This window comes from Sitodiplosis mosellana, unplaced genomic scaffold, assembly GCF_009176505.1.
Source record: "Sitodiplosis mosellana isolate CC-2019 unplaced genomic scaffold, AAFC_SMos_1.0 Smas_scaffold_6166, whole genome shotgun sequence".
Classification (NCBI taxonomy): domain Eukaryota; kingdom Metazoa; phylum Arthropoda; class Insecta; order Diptera; family Cecidomyiidae; genus Sitodiplosis; species Sitodiplosis mosellana.
This window is the reverse complement of record NW_022601407.1, coordinates 5,722,561-5,741,826: the sequence shown is the minus strand read 5'-3', so window position 1 is coordinate 5,741,826 and position 19,266 is coordinate 5,722,561. Positions and strand designations below refer to the sequence as shown.

The 19,266-nt window shown below is 34.8% G+C and overlaps 2 protein-coding genes across 5 annotated transcripts; one reads left to right on the top strand and one right to left on the bottom strand.

The window, feature by feature from the left end:
- Nucleotides 1-582: 582 nt before the first annotated feature.
- Nucleotides 583-12,358, bottom strand: LOC129575276 (guanine nucleotide-binding protein subunit beta-1). Of its 3 annotated transcripts, XM_055458534.1 has the most exons (9): nt 12,207-12,358; nt 9,546-10,328; nt 9,381-9,475; nt 5,396-5,458; nt 4,572-4,781; nt 4,098-4,298; nt 3,762-3,992; nt 3,289-3,505; nt 583-2,832 (listed from the first exon to the last, which is right to left on the bottom strand). In XM_055458534.1, the coding sequence occupies exons 4-9, from the start codon at nt 5,450-5,452 to the stop codon at nt 2,726-2,728; spliced, it is 1,023 nt and encodes a 340-aa protein (XP_055314509.1). In that variant the 5' UTR covers nt 5,453-5,458; nt 9,381-9,475; nt 9,546-10,328; nt 12,207-12,358; the 3' UTR covers nt 583-2,725. The 3 variants fall into 3 exon arrangements, with proteins under 3 accessions (XP_055314509.1, XP_055314511.1, XP_055314512.1); XM_055458536.1 differs by lacking the exons at nt 9,381-9,475; nt 9,546-10,328; nt 12,207-12,358 and adding an exon at nt 6,533-7,731; XM_055458537.1 differs by lacking the exons at nt 9,381-9,475; nt 9,546-10,328; nt 12,207-12,358 and adding an exon at nt 6,672-7,245.
- A 2,558-nt stretch (nt 12,359-14,916) lies between these two features.
- Nucleotides 14,917-16,349, top strand: LOC129575275 (uncharacterized). 2 transcript variants are annotated; one of them, XM_055458533.1, is made up of 4 exons: nt 14,917-15,146; nt 15,219-15,317; nt 15,421-15,902; nt 15,976-16,349. In XM_055458533.1, the coding sequence occupies exons 3-4, from the start codon at nt 15,455-15,457 to the stop codon at nt 16,167-16,169; spliced, it is 642 nt and encodes a 213-aa protein (XP_055314508.1). In that variant the 5' UTR covers nt 14,917-15,146; nt 15,219-15,317; nt 15,421-15,454; the 3' UTR covers nt 16,170-16,349. The 2 variants fall into 2 exon arrangements, with proteins under 2 accessions (XP_055314508.1, XP_055314507.1); XM_055458532.1 differs by having other exon boundaries at nt 15,219-15,902.
- Nucleotides 16,350-19,266: the final 2,917 nt, after the last annotated feature.

Below are 19,266 nucleotides of genomic sequence, written 5' to 3'. Positions count from 1 at the left end.
AGGAATGTTCGATTAGAGGTTAAAGCCCACTCGATTTGCAAAGGAAAAAGAGCCGATGCCAATTTTTTGAACATGCAAAGGGAGCCGATTTGTGGCCCATTTGCTTGTTCGAAAAGGACATTTTTTTTTAAATTGTTGGAAAAGGAGCCCGTTTTTTTCTCTTTCGGAAAAGACAAATTCAAGTCATCGTTGCAGTGAAAAGAAATTCAAGCATTTTTTCCTCTTCATTCCTTTTGAATCCATATGGAATATGGAATGAAAAGAATACATTGTGGGAGACTTCTCGAATTTCTTTTCCAAAGCTTCATTCGAACCATTAGCCAGCATTGTTTTGCATTCAGCTTTATGCCCCCAGAGTACAAATGGAAAACAACGGGAAAAAAATTGTGCTCAAACGGATGTTTTGTTGTTGTTTTTTTTCTTGCGGTCGACTGCGATGAAGCCGTGCTTAATATTTTTTGAATAAAACCACTAAAAAGATTATATTTTTCAAATCATATTTCGCTTGCTATAATTGAAATTGAACTTAGATTAGTGTTTTTGGAAATAAAACTAAGATAAAATAAATAAATTGTGTGTGTGTGTTTTTTTTTTCTTAAATGGCGGAAAAATGTTTGGCATTCTCCGGGTATGATCTCCGTATTTCTCTCTCTCGACAAAAATAAAAGAATTAGACTAATTTTTGTTTATTTCAAAATATAAACTAAACAAAAATAATAAAAATAAAACATCGAAAAAGAAAAACTTCAAGGGAACATATAATTATTAACATTGAAAGTAAATTCATAATAGAAAAAGGAGAAGAAACAAATAATTCGGATGATGGTCGCTTCGATTGCTTTTTTTTTTATGTATGAAACTGAGAAAACCAGCAAATCTATTATGGATACAAAAACACAGGATTTACTTTTTCTGCGATATTTCATTCAATTGGCTGTTTGTTGTGTTTATTGGCTTTAATTTCGGTGTGTGCGTTTGCAATTCTATTATGTTTTGTAGCATGTAGCAAAAGAATTTGTAAATTTATTTGATTTTTTTTTTGTATTATCATTTTGTATTTTGTTTTTGTGAGAGTCGGTGAATAACGAATGAAGCGATTATTTGCTTGTGTGTGTGTGTGACTTGTTTAAGTGATTTGGATTGGTTGTTGTTGTTGTTGTTGTTTTTTTATTATTTCTTTTTTTTAGCTTTACTTCCTTAATTCAAATAAATTAAGATGACACATATAATGATCATAAATATTTTGAATCTTTTTTTTTGTAGCAAACAATAATTATAGAAAACGCACAGTTCAACCACTAGCGATCCTCAAAATTGTTTTTTTGCTTTTTTAGAATAAAAACATCACAAAACTAAACAAAAACGCACCAAAAAAAAAAATTGAGAGGCATAAAATGAACTTATGCCGAAAGTGTTTTTTTTTTGTTTCTGTTACGAGAGGAAAAAAAACGATTTTTTTTCTTCAAATCCACTTTTTTTTTTCTGCTGAAAATTATTATAATTTTTTTTTGCTTCCATATACCGCGCTGATGGAATGGATGAAATGATCTGCCAAAACATTTCGACCAATGAGAGAGTGTGTATTTTTTTTTCTAAATAATTCTTGGTATATGTTGAAATTTAATGAAGAAAAAACGTATGCCCTGACTGTAACCCTGAGATAGAGTGAAATATGCACGAAAATGTAGACGTGTGTTTTTGTATGACTGAAACGGTGCGGCGGCGACGGTGGCAATGTTAGTGTTGACGGCAAAAGGAAAGAAAAATGCTACATGGGCTTGTGATATCTGAAATTGGTCATCAAACTTGCGCTATCGATTCGAAAAATCTGCCATTTAATGACAACAGAACACATATGGCTCACGCGCCGCAGGATTGACAGAGAAAAAAGATTTTCTCTTGCCTGAGATAGAGATCCAAACCTTTTCTAACACATCATCTGTCCAAAGGGACAACATTTTAGAAATTAGATCATTTTGATTGCATTTTATCATCGAAACGATATTGAATATGCGAGCACACGCGAGTAAAAAAGAAGCATAGCGTTTGCTTCATTGTACATCTGCACGCATCATCTTCAAAACGGCTTAAAATCTAAAATTCCTCGTTTTCGCTCTGGAAATCAAACGCTTTATTTCATCAACGTTGCTTGATGCGCGCCGCACACGCCGGACTGGCGCGCCCACGGACGCATGCATCAAGTGCATGTTTTCGAAGCGTGCTCATTTCACCTCCATCTCGTTTCATTGGTTTTTTTTGTCTTCCATCACCGCGGTAAATGACAATCTCATAGATTGGATTTAAAATTTTATGCGTTATCAGTTATCTGTATATAAACATGTTCTCTTGCATTTTTTTCTCTGTGTGTGTATTTTTTCATCCCTTTTGTGTGTTTTTGTGTGTATTTGTGTTTTTTTTTGTGCAGAACGCGCAATAGTTTTGTTTTTCCTCATACAGATATATCATTGTTATATACCAATTGTTTGTTTCATTTTTTTTTTAAACGTTATGAACATAATATTTTCTGGATTGTTTTTTTTTCTCTTCTTATCATTCAATTTCTTAGAGTTTAAATTAAATTTAATATGTATAGAGCTTTTGTTGCATTTTTTTCTCAATATGTTTTTGTGTGTGTGTGTGTATTTTTGTTTGTGTTTTTTTTTCTCCTTTTTTATATATTTTTTGTTTCTTTGCTGATAAATGCAGCGAGTTTTCTCGATTCGACTTAGTTCCACACTCGTAAGAATGAGTCCCATGATCCTGTCGCTACTGCCATTCCATTATCAGTAACTCCCAGACAGGACACACGATTATCATGACCAGCTAAAATGCCTGTTGAATTGTTGCGAACGCAGCGGAAAAGGAAAGTGGAGTTGTGATTAACAATTTTGTACATTCGTTTACAAAAAAAAAAAACAATAAAATTGTAAAAATAATGAAGAATCTATGGAAAAAAGCATCAGGGGAATTGGCTTTGTGTGTGACTACGCCCAAATTATGGGTTGGTACACTCAAAACACAGCACATTTTTGCCTTAAACCAAATGAAATTTCGATAAAAAAAAAATGATTTCAAAACAAATTTTCACAAATAGTTGGTTTTTTTAGAATCTTTTTTTAATTGAAAAAAAAAATTGAAAATTGAAAGAATGCTAATTTTTGTTTCTAAATTAGTGTTATTTTGAAAGTATATTTTTTTTTAAATTATCAATCAGTATTCAAAATTGATTTATATAGTTTTTTTTGTTTTCAATTAAATCAACGAGAAAAATGTGCTCGTGTTACATACCTGCACGCTCTGCTTTCATAGTATCCCAAACATTACAGTTAAAGTCATCGTAGCCGGCCAATAAAAGTCGACCACTTTTCGAAAATGCTACCGATGTAATACCGCAAATAATATTATCGTGTGAATACATAGCCAATTCTTGATCGGCTCGAATATCAAATAGACGACAAGTTGCATCATCGGATCCAGTCGCAAAGGCGAAACCGTTCGGGAAAAACTGTGGGTGGGTGTTTGAAAAATTTCAATCATTTTTAAAAACGTTCGCTTATCTCTTTCTCAGAATGTTTTTTGTGAAAATTCATAAGGAAATCACATTGAATTTATTGGAATTTTTCGAACATATTTTTCTCAATGGGTTCTTTGAAAGAGAAGACTCATTGTTTGATAACATAATAATCATTTATGAAAAAAAGGAAGCTCAAACGCGAAATTGAGTTTGATTCGAATGGTCAAGAAATGTGGTGAGTACTCACCGTAACTGCATTGATATCGCTTTCGTGTCCTGGGAAAGTTTGTTTACATTGACCGTCTCGAATGTCCCACAATTTGGCTGATGCATCGCATGCCCCTGAAACAAATGCTCTACAATGTGGTGATAATGATAATGCCATCACATCTCCAGTGTGTCCCATGAATGATGTTACTTGTTGGCCAGTTTCAATGTCCCATAAACCGCAGGACATATCACCGGAACTTGTTACTATCTATAAATCGTATGGGCAAGAAGAAAAGCAACGAAATTCATCGATTAGTATCCAAATTACATGTGACTTAATCATGCTCGGTGGTTATGGAACGCTTCCACTTACCTGATTATCGTCCAAGAATCGACAACATGAGAGATAGCCTGTGTGGCCAGGTAATTCACGTGAAACCCGCACATTACCTTCACGGGTTTTTAAACTATAAATTGAACATATATTGTCGAGGCCACCACAAGCTACGTAACTGCCAGATGGAGCGTACGCACAAGTCATAACCCATGATGAGCGCAACGGAATCGCATGCACCTGTAAACGAAACACAAATACACATACACACACATAAAGCCATTAGTTCGAATCAATGAATGATGATTATTCAGTAGAAAAAAAAAAGGTCAATAAATAAGGATTTTTTTTTCTCAAAAAGGAAAAATAGAAATGAATGAATCGTTTTACGGTGATAAATTTAGCCGGAGGTAAATCGAGTACGTTTATTCAACTGAATGAGAATTGAAATATTCTCGGTCATTTTGGTTGATTCTAATTAAAAACACACAAAAGAATCGTGTTGAAACTCACCTTGTTTGTGGTATGTGAATCCCAAACGATTAATTTTCCATCTTGAGAAGCTGATACTAAATTTCTTGAATCGCTGCCCCAGTGCATAGCATAAATTTTAGCTAAATGTCCGCGTAGTGTGCGTCTCGTGCGCATTTGAATACGGCCAATAGGTTCCAAATTATTAGTGGCCTGTACTAAGCTTGTGTCACATGCGGCCTTTCGGGCATCCTATTACGTTCGATTGGAGGTGCAAATAGAAAAAAAAACACCAAATATCATGAAGCAACGCTCTCTTCGTTTGTGCCGTTGTTGTAGTTGTTGTTGTCGTGGTCATTGAGTTAAATTCAGCCGCAATTGGATGGACGGTGGGCACAATTAGCCGTTGAATGATTATCAACGGGGAAAAATAATGTCATATGTCGCAATTATGCTGCACATGATTTATATCGATAATGCATTCACGCCAACAGCAGCTGCACTCGACCATTTTTACATAGATTTCAAAGCAAATGCCATACATGCATCACCCAAAGTAAGAGTGAGCGGAGAAACAGAAATAATCGCTGAATGGGCGATTTTGCATACATAGGATGATGCAAGTATGACATCGATCAAGTTATAATAATGTGCGCCGTATTGCAGCAATGAATCCCACCATTGGCATAGAATTCGCTCCATGTATTAAATGGAAAGAAATTATGCTAATTCTTTTCATTGAACAGTATAAATATACATATACGAATCGAAGAAGGCACATATTATAACTTGGCAAAAGTAAGAGAGAAATAAATGTGGAAACAAAAAATAACTATAGCCAATTCGGCATGAAATCAGACACTTACGCGAATGGCATTCTTTAGCAATTCGGCTTCTTGTCGTAAACTGTCTATCTCGTTCATTTTGCTCTGGAAAATTAAATAAACAAAACGTTGATTTTTGTTGTGTTCGTTACAATCTTGATAAAAACGATTATCCAATCTCAATGTATCTATTTCTAAATTTCGTTAGATAGTAAGCGAAAAAAGGAACATGGGCAATTCCGAGGGAGGTAGCAGTGAAATTCTGCGATTTATGATGCCACAATTGGTATGGCTGGATCAAATGACGAAAATCATCATGAAAATCGGTTTTGCAACCAGCAATTTCAATCAAATGCCAAACCAAAAAATTTTGACACAAAATCATCGGCGAAAAGAACGCATGAACCGAACGAAAAAGACAGGGAAAAAAATCGCGACTAATTCCGTTGCGAACGAAGAGAAAAAATTAATTGAGTCACACGAAAAATATAGTTTTTTTTTATCGGTTCTTGTTAAAACATACTCAATCTCTCGTTCACTCTCATATATGTATATTCACAACAGAAAGGAAAAAAGAAGAAGTAACGTTTCATATAACACACACGTAAAATTGGGCAGTGGCTTCTACATTTTTCATTCGCTTCTTCTTCTTCTTCTTCTTTTTCGTTCTCACTTCACTCTCCGCTTCAATTCGGTTTATGTGTATACGAGCAGCACACACAGCAGAGCAGCGGCAACGGCAGGAACAGCAGCAACTACTCAACAAATCAATTTAATGAATCTGTTTGGAATATTGTTGAAGCGCCTTTGCCGCACATACAAAAGCCCTCTTTGAAACGGAACGAAGGAAAATATTATACACACACAATTCACACATTCTTTTGGGCCCTCTTTCTCTCTCTCTCTCTCTCTCTCTCTCTCTCTCATACAAACAACAATTTCATTTCGTTTCGTTCTTCTTTCTGTGTTCTTTTTTTCGCTATATTTTTCATTCCATCTTTGGGATATATATATTTTCTACTTCTTTATCGAAACTTATCACAACAATGATTTCTTGACTTGGAATTCGTAACAAAACCAAGAAAAAAAATAGATTAATGTTGTTCAACCAGAACCGAGGTAGATACAGGAGAGAAGAGAAGAAAAAAATGTAGAACATTTTCGATTTCGGAAATTTACCAATTTTTGTTTCTTATCCTAAGCGAATGAATGATTCTGATTTGGTGTATTGGATGAGTTGTTTTTTTTTTCTTTTATCCCGATTCTAGTCGATTTGCCACTCTTTTGGCTTCTTTTCGGATAGAAAAAAAAACTTTACGTTTGAAATTTATTCTCGTGACAACGACGACGACGACGATGATGATGATAATGATTCTATTTGCCTAAATTCAGTAGTAAAAATGGGTTCTTTTTTCCTCGATTCGTAACAAGAGCACTTCAAGAAATTGTATATTTTTTTGTATTTGTTTTTGTCGTTCTTTATTTTGTTCACACTATTTTTGGTTTTGTTCGTGGCTTGCTTCACTTTTCTTCTTCGTTATTATTATTTTTTTCTGTCTGTTTTTGGAACCAAAAAAAAAATCTTCTTTCTTTTCTCCTATTGTAGCTATTCGTTCACATCGGTAGAATTGTTGCACGAAGCGAATGGATCTCTTTCTCTCGCGAAACGATGAACAAAAAAATTATATGTATATACGAAACAATAAAATAGACGAAAACGAAATAAACGAACTGAAATAAACTGAAAACAACACACAGTAAATATCGAATATGTCCAAAACGATCGCTTCGCACTGAACAATTTTAGCAATTTTGCCGTTTGAATCTGTTTTTTTCGTTCTGAATTCGCGATGAGAAAAAATATTTCACACTTCCACCGAATTGGTATCGAAAAATTGCTTGGCAGCCATTTTGAAAATTTGTGTATAACATTGAGTGAGTATGTGCGGACCTTTTTTTTCTATTTGTGTCGAGAGCACGCGCGTGTATGTGTATATTGATGTATTGCAGTACGAATATATGTGTGTCAGGCGGAATGCCTTTGCCTATGGAGCAATAGCAATTAGTAGCAGCAGTAGAGGCACCAACACACCTAACGCACGCACACATTGAGACAATGAGCAGTATAATCGAGCGAGTAGTAGTAGCTTTGGAGTAGAATCTACTCCAGCTGTAGTAGGTCGACGTTTTCGGTTACACTTTGGTTTCACAGTGTTAACAGCGCGCGGTTACGTTCGATTGTGTTGGATGTGCATCTACGTACACTGCTATTGCTCACTCATTATATTTCTATTTCACCGAATGAGCGAAGAGAAGAAAAAAAAATGATAATGGAGAAAAGTCAGTGTATGTGAACAGGCGGCTTCAACGCCGTCGATACACTGAAGAGAAAAAAAAAGAAGGAAGAATTACCCAATTTTCGTTTCTCTTCTCAACTGCCTTCGTTCGTTTTTATTTTGAATATAAACGTTCGCTTTCGGCCAATTTTGTCATTTTTATTTTCCTACAGCGAAAAAGAGAGCGCTATGCCGTTGCGTGAGCAGCATTTTTTAAATGAAAAAATAATATGCTTATCAGCAGTGAACCGCTTTTTAGTTTTAAAAACAGAAATATGTCGATTTTCAACTCTGCATCGGCCTAACCCTGCTCATTAACGCAAACGATGTGTGACTCTGTCTATTTCAAGTGTTCATCGATTTTTTTTTTCGTTTCAAATTCAACTGCCATTTCGATGTCTTCTTCTCGGTAATTTATTTTTCCATTTTTAATTTTTTTTTCCTTCCAATTTGTTGCACTTTTTGTTTTGCCTTGACTTAGAAATTGTTTTCTATGACTTTTGCTCCTGATTTGTCTCAGTTCAACATTTTTTCTCGCTTCTTTTCCTATTTGTGTTTATTTTTTTTGCTAATTTTCTTACATTTATTCCTGTTATGTTGTTGTTTGTTTTCTTGGTACAACCGCAATAAAAAAAAGAGCACAAATATTCAAACAAACCTTCGATGCGATTAGAGAGAGAGAGAGAGACAGCGGTCATGTGCTGGAAAATGGCATGCTCATCATTTGAAACAGTTTCCATTCAACAGTTTAATGAGTGTAATTCTGGCGACAGTTTCACACTCGCAGATGGCAAACACACAAAATACATTATCAACGATGGAAATAAGTGGGGGATTGTTTTTCGTACATTTCAAACATTCCGTGGAGCTGTTGTTGGTTTTCGTTCTTTTCTCTCGTCTGTTTTTGCTATTATTGTTGCTGTGCTTAAAATGAAATACATCACGAATTGACTGCTGAACTTGCATGTCAACATTCGATTTGTCTCTGCTCGTTGAAATTAAAAAAAAAAAAAATCAACCAAATGTGTCAACACTTTCAATGGATAAACAAACATCGGATGACTGTATTGATTATTCTCATTTGGGAGAGTTAGAATAAAGGGTAAGAGAGCGAGCAAGAGCCAATATTAGAAGAACGCATTTGCATTTAGTGGCAAACACGATTTCGATGCGATTTACATGATGTTTTTTTTACGAGAGAAACATCTTTTCTCAACACAGCCGACTATCGATTGAAGCAATATTAACCTTTGTGCAGTAGATGAGCATGCATGAGCTACTGAATGCAGTTTTACCAATCACAATCGACTCCATTTATTGCCTCCAAAACTCCATCAAGCTTCAAATTTGAATTTCGACATTTTTTTCTAATTTGAATTTCGTTAGCGACCAAAATGTCTTCCGAAGTGTCTAAGTTAGACGGCAAGAGAGTCGGTTAGATAGTAATGCCTCAAGTTAAATGAATACCGGCTTGGAAATGTTTCATTGATAATCATTTTAAATGAGTAATTGGAGCCATTTTAACTCCATCTTTGCATATGAACAACGCAAGCCATAGCTCGAGAACGACTCGATTCAATTCTTCATTCTTTTGATCCACAGCATTCGTTTCAATCAAAATCCATTCATATCGGATTGCTCTCATTCACACATCTTCAACAGACATTTCACCCTAACTGCATGACACTTACCGCTTTTGGTAATCAGTGGGTCCGTTCAGAATATGAAATAGAATTAGTGTTGTCACCTGTTTTACAGAGAGTAATTCAACGGCAATTTGTGTCGTCTGAAACGGGATAATTTCGTATATTAATACCAGAGAAAAGTGGTGGAAACGTTAACCACATTTGCCATACCTTACTCCGTTCAGCTAGAGAGTATTGCTGGTTTGTGCTATTGGAATAGCCTAATGATATTGTGTGTTGTTTGTGTGTTTTGCAGCACAGCGTGTTCACTTCAGTCTCGTTGCGCGCGTCCAAAGCCTTTCCGTTCCTTCCTTATTTTTCTCGGTGTTTTTTTCTCGGCTCTTTCCTCTCTGTTCCCAACGTATTTCCCTCTTCGGTAATCGGCGTGTTAATTGTCATGAAATTAGCAATTCATCGTGTCGATTCTTGTCTCACGTGCCTCTCTATCTTGCTCACTCTCTGTGTATATCTTATTCGTTTTTTTTAAATGCTGTTCTACGTGCGCGCAGCAACGAAAAAAAAATGTATATGTAACAACACTTTGGTATTTGAATATCACGATTTGATTATTTGTGTATCAGCGGCCACGAGCAGCATCCAAGAGCAGCGTTTGTCCTCTGTTTTTTTTTCTTTTCTTTTCTTTCTTCGCTTCTTCTCTTCGTCACTCAAATTGTGTACAATTTACATACGTTATTTGTCATTAACATTTGATGTGCGGCGTCACAGTTGGAATCGGCTTGAAATGAATCCTCTGTATCAACTGCTGCTGGTTTTGCTGCCCGTTACGTTGTTATTTATGAAATCCAGATACGATACGTCGTTCGTCGGGTCGAATGATTGACTCACAAATAAAAACACAATGTTTTATGCTCCAACGTCAACAAATATGGCCAGTCAATCGCTGTTCGATTGGTTCACGTTTTGTATAAACATATGAAAATTAAAAAGAAATCACTGCAAATGAAAAACACAGACAAAATTTTTGTTGCATTAGTTGGAATATTGGGTTATTGTTTGGAAATTCGACAATTTTTTTTTCTCGTCAATTTGTTTATCGGCTTTGTTTACAGTTTGAATTGTTTTTTTTTTCTTCCTTTGAAATGATAACAATTTTCTGCTAAATGATAACCATTCTTGTAATCACAGATTTTTTTTTCGTTCAAATTGCAAATGAATTGGTTTCACACAGACAGGCGACAATTTCGTGACAGTTCCTTCAATAATTTTTCTCTTATGAATACAGTCATTCTTTCTTTGGATATTTATTCACGTACACATATTTGCCGAATGGGTTTTATCATCGTTTCGCTTTCATTGGCAATGATTAAGTGAAAACAAGAAGGCAAAGAAGTGTTCGGTGTCTGATATTTAACACTTTGAAGATGACACACGAAGCAGCAAGTGCAACCAAAACACAAAACAATATCGGCCGAATCGAGTTAGAGTATATAGCGTGATTGTGGCGATCTTCTCGACTTTTGCAAAGCACTAAAAAAAGTAATATCCTATATAGATATACATATATATGCCATATTAAATACCAATGGAAACTACATTGCTTTGCATGTTAGTGGCCAAGCAAGTGAACACGAGAGAGAGAGAGAGAACGAGTAGCTCACATGCGCATTTTTACTACGCTATGGTTTATGGCGTACCATTACAAGAATGCGAAAAATATGTCAATAGATTCCAGAGAGTGAGAGCGAGGAAGAACACAGAAATATTATAACCAAGAATATACACCGAGATGAACGAAAAAAAAACACCCCGGTTGTTCGATACACACGGAGACACACATACACACACACACATCGAGGAGTGCGCGTTATCAATGTATATGATATGGGCGAATACAAAAATCCGATGATTGCATGCTCACACTCTTACTCATACTCGTACACACATACTGATTCACACTCTATGCCGTCATACTGAGCATGTCGTAGAATCTTTTTGTCTCTCTTTCTCTGTCTCTTCCTCGCTCACCATATAATCAAATTAAATGAAGTAATTTTGGATATGAAACAAAAAGAGTGTGTGTGAAGTAGATTTTTTTTTTGCATTCAAGAGACATTTCCTATTGCACTTGCTCCTACTGTAATCATGAACGAATTAATGAACTGGACAAGCGTTGTTAAGTTGAATGAACGACAACGATCCAAGACATGCCATTTTTTTTACACATTTTTCGTTTTCATTTCGACTTCATTTATCCATATCAGACGGCTTCATTTAAACAACGATTTTTCCAAACTGAATCGCTTCCTTATGCACGTTTACATCGATTTTTTATTTTTCTTCGCGTTTTTGTTGTTGTTGAGTGTCTATCGGCTAAAATCATTAACATATTTTTTTTCTACTTTTTTCGATGAATATCAGAGTCGGAAAAAAGGAAAAATAATTGAAAATTCCGTCAATTCATAATTTATTGATTATAAGTTGTGGTATTGCCACAGCGCACAAAAAACAGCGACACTAGATATAGATGTGTTTCACTCGCTCTCTCTCTCTCTCTCTCTACCTATCTCACTCACTCTCCTTCGCTTCGTCCATATCAAGGTGTGTATCGATATGAACATTCTATGGCTCTGTCATCCTCAAAATATTGTACGAGCAACTTGAATTGCACCAAAGTAAAGGAGAAGAGGGAAAAAAAATGAAGCGAACGACAACCAACAATTTTTTTCTTCTTTTCACGACAAAAACACCAACTGTATCAACAACCACCAAATCACCAAATTCATTTGCAAATTGAAACGTTTTTTTTTCTCGTCTTGTTTTTCATTACTATTTTAATGTATAAATGGATAAAAATAATTCCGATTCGCTTACAACTGTAAAAAATAATTTATTCGACACAGAACACACAAATAACACTTCCTCACTGCTGAATCGATGAAAGATTACACATACACTGCAAACGCGAAAGAGAGATATTCTTGATTCATAATTGACGCAATTCCTAATATCCCATTGAATGGCGCTACCGTCGAAAGTTCTATGTTTCCGCCATGTTTTTTTATTCGTCTCTTTTACGAATGTTATACATTCGATCAAACTTCAAGCGAAATGGTTGTTCGGCTGCTCCGAAATGGCCAGAGATGGCGCTGGTTTTTTTGCATCGAGTTTTCCTGATTTCTTAGGCTAGAAAGCACGGTATTTTTGAAAATTGACGTCATTTTGAATGAAATTTATCAACATTGTACATCGTCTAAATGTTATGATGTATGTGTACAGTGTACATTCCCACAATTGTCATTTGATATAGAAAACAGCTCAAACATTCTGAATGAAAATTTCTTTGAAAATGTTCAAACTCCAAATACTAAAACGAATCACTGCTTTTTGTTGTTATCAAGAAGCATTTGTTTACCATGAATGTGCCAATGTACCGCATTGAACGAAGACCACGAAACAATTGTCCGATACGCAGAAAACGGCCTATCTTATATTTGTGGTGATGGAAACCCTACGCCAAGATTTTACTACTGTGGCCATGGATCGTCCAATATATTCGGATGCAATCGTTCCGGTGGATGTCGAAATCAAGACGCAAGCCGAAAAATGGCAATCAAATTGTTTAAAATACATTATGGCATCGAATTTACGGCGTATGATTGACCGGATTTTTTGTCGAAAATCCTAGTAATATCATGTGTTATCTGGAATTCTCCGAATGTTGTTAAGTATAAAGTTGGTATTATCTTTAAAAGCCTCTAATTTTCACACTTTTTTCGAACACCGTTCAATCAAATCACTTTAAGACCAATTTCAATCCAGTATTGTCGATTTTTCAGAATAAAATTTCTTTAATTTAAAATTTTCTATCAACAAATACATGATGATTTTCACAATTATAATAAAAACATGTGTGATGATTTTCACTGCACATGCAAATACAGACTTGATTTTAGAGCTCGTCTTTGAATAATATTCAGCCGTTAGGAATTTCGATTTCATTTGTTTTCATTTATTTTCGTTTCTGTTCAACGTTTCGAACGATATCGATATGCAAGTGTAACAAATGCGAATTTTATGATTGAACAAACTCATTTCGATGTGGTATTTTTAAGTTCAGGTAAACGTATTTCCGAACCATTTCAGTTTTGGTCATTTATTAGTAATTTCAATGAGTGTTACCTCATTCTTGTTCTATTGAATGTTCGTAAGAAGACGTATGCATACATCACTGATTTGCTATGATGGAACGACAACATTCCAAGTATTTGTGACCAATATTTCCATGCTGTAATGAAAGGCAACCGTGCCCATTATTTTATCGTAATGGTCATTGTGGCAGCGAATCTAGCAATTTCCACATAATATCCTAAATGTAAGTTTCATTTGATTCCTTATCACCTTTATTAATAGCCATGATTTTCAATTGTGTTTCATTTGTTTTTGAAAATTAAATCTAGAAACTACGAATAGTGTGTGCATCAACATTCGCGATATTTACCAACATTTTTCGGTTAATAATGCATTTTCTATGGCAATTTGTAAAATTTTTCAATTCAAAATGCACATATGCAATAACCATAGCCAACCTAATTCATAATAAATGGATAAAGGATCGTTTTCCTAGGCGGCCGATTTGGTCGCCGATTCAAAAAGACCATTCGAAATTTTGGCTTTAACTTTTGAACCACTGAACGGATTTTAACAAAATTTATATATTTTTGTTGGTGTAATCTTCCTCCTTCTAAAAATGTATATTTTGTTAAAATCCATCATGTGGTTCGGCAAATATAGCAAAAGAGCTGAAAATCGGTCAAGTTCGGCCGCCGATTTTCCGCCAATTCAAGCATTTTTGAAGTATTTGTAAAACGAGTTGCGGTGTAGTCACAGCATCCAGTACATCCAAGACAAATATTCAATAAAAAATTGATCAAAAAGAGCATTCTGTGCACTATTTTAATTGCTATAGTTATAATATAAATCAAATGAATGCCCAACATAAAAGTCGGAAATGTTGTTTTGCAATGTGCTCATATCAATTAATATTTTCGTGCAGTTTTAGGCAAAAACCGTATGCAATAATTTAATGTTGAGTTTAGAAGAAAATAATAACAAACCAAATAGTGAAGAATCTTTATATTCATTTCTTATGGGAAATATATTTCATTTCAATCCGATTTTATGAACTACTATGGTTGACGTTCAAAATTTTCCGCAAAAATGTGGACAAATGTTTCAATCACCGAAATTGAAGCAAAAAATCAAGAAATAATCATTTCTCATTATAATAAGCCAATCTCTCAAGCCTCAAACTTGCGATGAAAAAACAATGGCTTTATGAATTGATACGAGTCCAAATTCTATTGTCAAATATTATCGTCGATTCAATTATGACATTTCCATAGGCAACCGTTAGAGAGAGAGAGAGAGAGAGAGAGAGAGAGAGCAGCGACAGCAACTCTGGTGTTTGCTCTTTTGGACGAAGAGCGAGCGCAAGCAGTAAAGCATAATATAAACAAAAAAATGAAATGGAGAACGATCTGTCACGATGCGATTCACTCGCATCTACAGGAGAAAGATTCACATTTCGTTGGCGTCATTCGTTGAAAATACAGTATAGTCTTTCTTGATGTTGAGATGAATTCAGTAAAATCCATAAAAAGGTTATTTTCATCAATCTCAATCATTATTTCTATTGTCCTCCTTGTAAAAGTATTGAGTTCACTCTACTTTGGCGTTTAAAAAGTACGTTTGAAGTGATGTTACAAAAAAAAAGCCCAATCAATTGTATGGTGTAATCAAATACATAGAAACGTGAGTTTTCAAACTACATGCGGATATAAAGCTAGAATTTTAATGTCATTGATTTTTTGTATCGCATTTCAGAAATATTAATAAAAATAAGGGAAGAAATTGGCCAACACAGACAACAACAGTTGGTTGACATTCCATCGGAGCAAAACACAAAGCGGTGCATTTATTTTTGTAAGTACGAAAAATTGTTGATCATCTTGATGTGACTCACAATAGCAACCGCTCCAAAAGTTACATTAGAAATCGATGAAGTAGCCGATACGCTTTTCAACAGATCCGAAACGGTGCTAAAAATTCGGCACATTGAAATGCCATCACAAGTCGAATCATTTTCAAGATCAACGCCAGCACCGTCAGATTCTGGTCAAAGCGATGATACAAAATGTTCATTGTGCAAGCGAACATTTGAGAGCAAATGGCTTCGAGACTGGCACATCAAGCGAATGCACGATGAATCAGACATCAGTTGCAGCACTTGTGATGCAACATTCGTCACGGTTGACTCTTACAACGAACATTGCATCATTCAACACCCGGCCAAAATTCCACGTATTGAGAGTCCAAAGCAAACGTTAAAATATGAACGCTCACCATCGCTGAAAATCGATCGATTGACATTGTCCCAAGAAAACGACCTGCTGCGCATTAAAATCAAATTTTTGAAGAAGAAATTGGAAAAAGCCGAAAAACCACATCGCAACGAATCGAAATCACTCGAAACGAAACAGGACCAACGTTTCAAAGAACAATTTAAAGGTTTGTTGTGGAAAAAAACGTGTTTTTTATTCGCATAAGAAAAGCCATAAACACTTGTGTATTATTTATTCAGAGAAAGACGACTCATTGAAGGAGAAAGATTGTGCTCTGGCGGCAATGCAACAACAACTCATGATGCTTGAATCAACAAATACCAAACTTATGCAAGAACTCCAGAATGAACGCTTGCGAGCGGGAATGTTCTATGAAACACTGAAGGCTGCATGCGGCTGTGATCGAAATGGTTCAACGAATGCGGATTTATGATTGCATCGAAAAGCCCTTTGCTTACATAACAGCCTGGACAATGATTATTTAGTTCAATTTCATGACATTAGATTTAAGTAAAATGACGCACAGAACTCGTTTTTGCCGTTCATTCTCACACCTTTGAATTTATTATCATGTGTTTTTAGCGCTGAGTGTTCCTCATTAAAATAAAATTGTTTTCTTATGAAAAGCAGTCTTTCATCAGTCAAGTTTGATTTCTTTATCACACAACGGAATTTCATTTTGGTTATTTTTATTAAATTTGAGCCGTCGTTTTGGTTGATTTTGATTAGTCAAAACGTGCCTATGTTCTAAATTTGAGTGGTTTCAAACATCTCTCTCTCTCTCTCTCTCTCTCTCTCTCTCGCGAAAATAACTGAAATCGAGTGAGTATAAACAGCGTCGTGATCACCTACATCAACAAGAATCGTGTAAAAAGAATATCAGCAATAACATGTAGTACTATCGTTATAGTAGACGACATCAAATGTTAGTGTATCATCTCACACTTGATTTATGCACAGTGATACAGATGAATTGATAGTCGGTTGGGCTTTTATGTTATTGTAACTCTAAAATAAACATAAATCGATAAATATTTATCTGTGTCGTACATTTTGATTGTTTTCGATCTAACAAAATTGAGGAAATGTTGTGCATTTCAAAAGTGAGTCACGTAAAAATACTTCAATAATCAAAATACGGTTTGAAAAAAAACCGTTGTGTATGTTAAAAAAAGATTTTTGTCGTATATCTTTTATGCAAGCTGTTTATATGAAGAAAAGAAGCATTTTAAGTGTAAATTGATATTGATTTGATAACAGTTGTATGGTGGTTGAATGATAAGGGCTCTATTTTTGTTTTAACTACATCTATTCTACAGATTATTTGAGTTGCTATAATCGCTACACTTTATTTCGATGCGGGTTTGAAGGTGTGATGCTTGTTGTAAAACAAGCAACGGTGAATGTTGAAAAAGATTCTTTATTCGGAAAATGGTAGAAAATACATCAAAATTGTAATATCAGTATAGATTAAAAAGATAAAGAGAAATAAAACACAACTTATTTTCAAGCATTTAGTTTATTTTATACAAATTTGATTTCAATTTAGAAATTAAATTCAATTCTTTTGTTATTTCGAACTTCAAACGCGTTTGTTTGTTTCTCGAGCAGCACTAGTTTGTCAGATGGAAATAGGAAACTCAATACGATGCTCACATTCTGAAAAATGCATTAAATAAGCATTTTCTATTGGCCTGTTCGATGCGTTTGATTTCAATTAAATCGTGATTGGCGTATAAGTTTATTGGTGCCATTTTTGTTTCCAAGTAAGCAGCTTCTGGTAAATATGGTGACTTTGGATGCTCCGGCCAACTTTTTACGTTCCCCGTTCAATGTTGGTAGATCAATATAAAATTCAATCGTTTTGTGAAAAAAAGCGATGCTGAGTTCCTTCAATTTTGGCAATCGTCGAATGAATGGAAGGATTTGATCTATTCTTGATGCTTCATCCAAATGAACTCGTTTTAGATTTGGAAAAGACACTGTCATTGCTTCTAAGTCAACGTTTTCCATATTTAAACTAAAAATACTCAGTTCTTTCAGGCTAATGATCATTGGTAGAACTAAATTGTGCATCAATTCTGATGGACAACATTTCAAGACCAAGAAATTTTCCGATTTGATCAACTTGACGTGATGAATTAGTATCAATACATTCCAATCGCTTATAAAATCCATTATCATAAAGTCTTTCCAATAATGTGCAAATGTCATCCAGATTGTGATAATCTTTTGTACTAATGAAAATATTCAAAACATTCAATTTCATTTTTGAATTGATGAATATGTCGCTGTTCTCCAGAAGGAACCAGTATTTGGTTTCGAAACTTTGAAGATGTGTATTTTTCTGTAGGAAAATGTCAAAATGTCGACTAGAAATGCGAGTGGGATCGACGAGTGTTAAATGCTCAAGTTTTGGATATTCGTGACACATCCAATCACTTGTCAGTAATTCCATGCTATCAACGGGAAGAGTCTTCAAATTTGGACAAAACTTTAGGAAATCTGCGTCAAATCTAGATTTAGAACATAAAAACCAAATCGTTTCGACTTTATCCAGTTTTCCTTTAATGCATTTTATCATGGCTTTAGTCAATTTAACTGAATCAAAATAAATTTCTCGAAGTGAATCACAATTGATTGTTCCGATGAACTGGAAATCTTTCTTTTTGGATAAGTGCAATTGTACACTCTGAACATATGGAATGAATCCATTTAATTCCCTATAATCGTGATAAATTTTTTGATCTCTGCATTCAATTTTTGCCATTGGAAAATTCTCTTGGAAATAGAGACCAGTAAGTCGATGCATACGTTTGCATGTTTGGCTGAGTGAATCCAGATCGTGGACTGAAAGCCACTCGAACAGATCGTCACAGCAAATGGCGTTTAGCTTGAAAATGGCTGGCGGCGACTCTTCGTTTTGCGCATCCATAGCCACTGCAATTCCATTCACATCCACGTCGTTTGGCTTCTGACGTTTCGATTTTTTGTTGATTTCTTTACCACTTTTACGCTTGCTCATCCTGCCAGTCGTCAATTTAAATTGGTTCATATTTTTTGAAATCTCTTCTATGTTTATATTTCTTTTTCTTTTCCAAACACTTATTTGCACTTGTTAACTTAGATTTTGCATTGAGTTAAAAAAATTCAAGTGTTATCTAATGAAAAAAAGATTGCAAAAACGAAACTAAATTGGCAATTTATAGAGAGCAAATTGTATGTTACACCTTTCACTTCATGAACGATACTAACGCTAACGAACATATTCAGGGGCATTTTTGTAATAAGCATTAAAACACCATGAATTTATACTTATAATTTAGTTGCTTTATTTAGTGTTTAAGTTTACGTGTGCTTATTAGTACAGCTGATGGTCAACTGACGTCTACCGCCAAACTGTCAAACCAATATTCAGAACTGTCACATTAAGTCTTATTCACATATTACACGCTTTTTTCTTTTAAAAATGTTTAAATTATTGACAATAATTATTTGGACCAGGCTACCACTTATGACTGTTACAATTT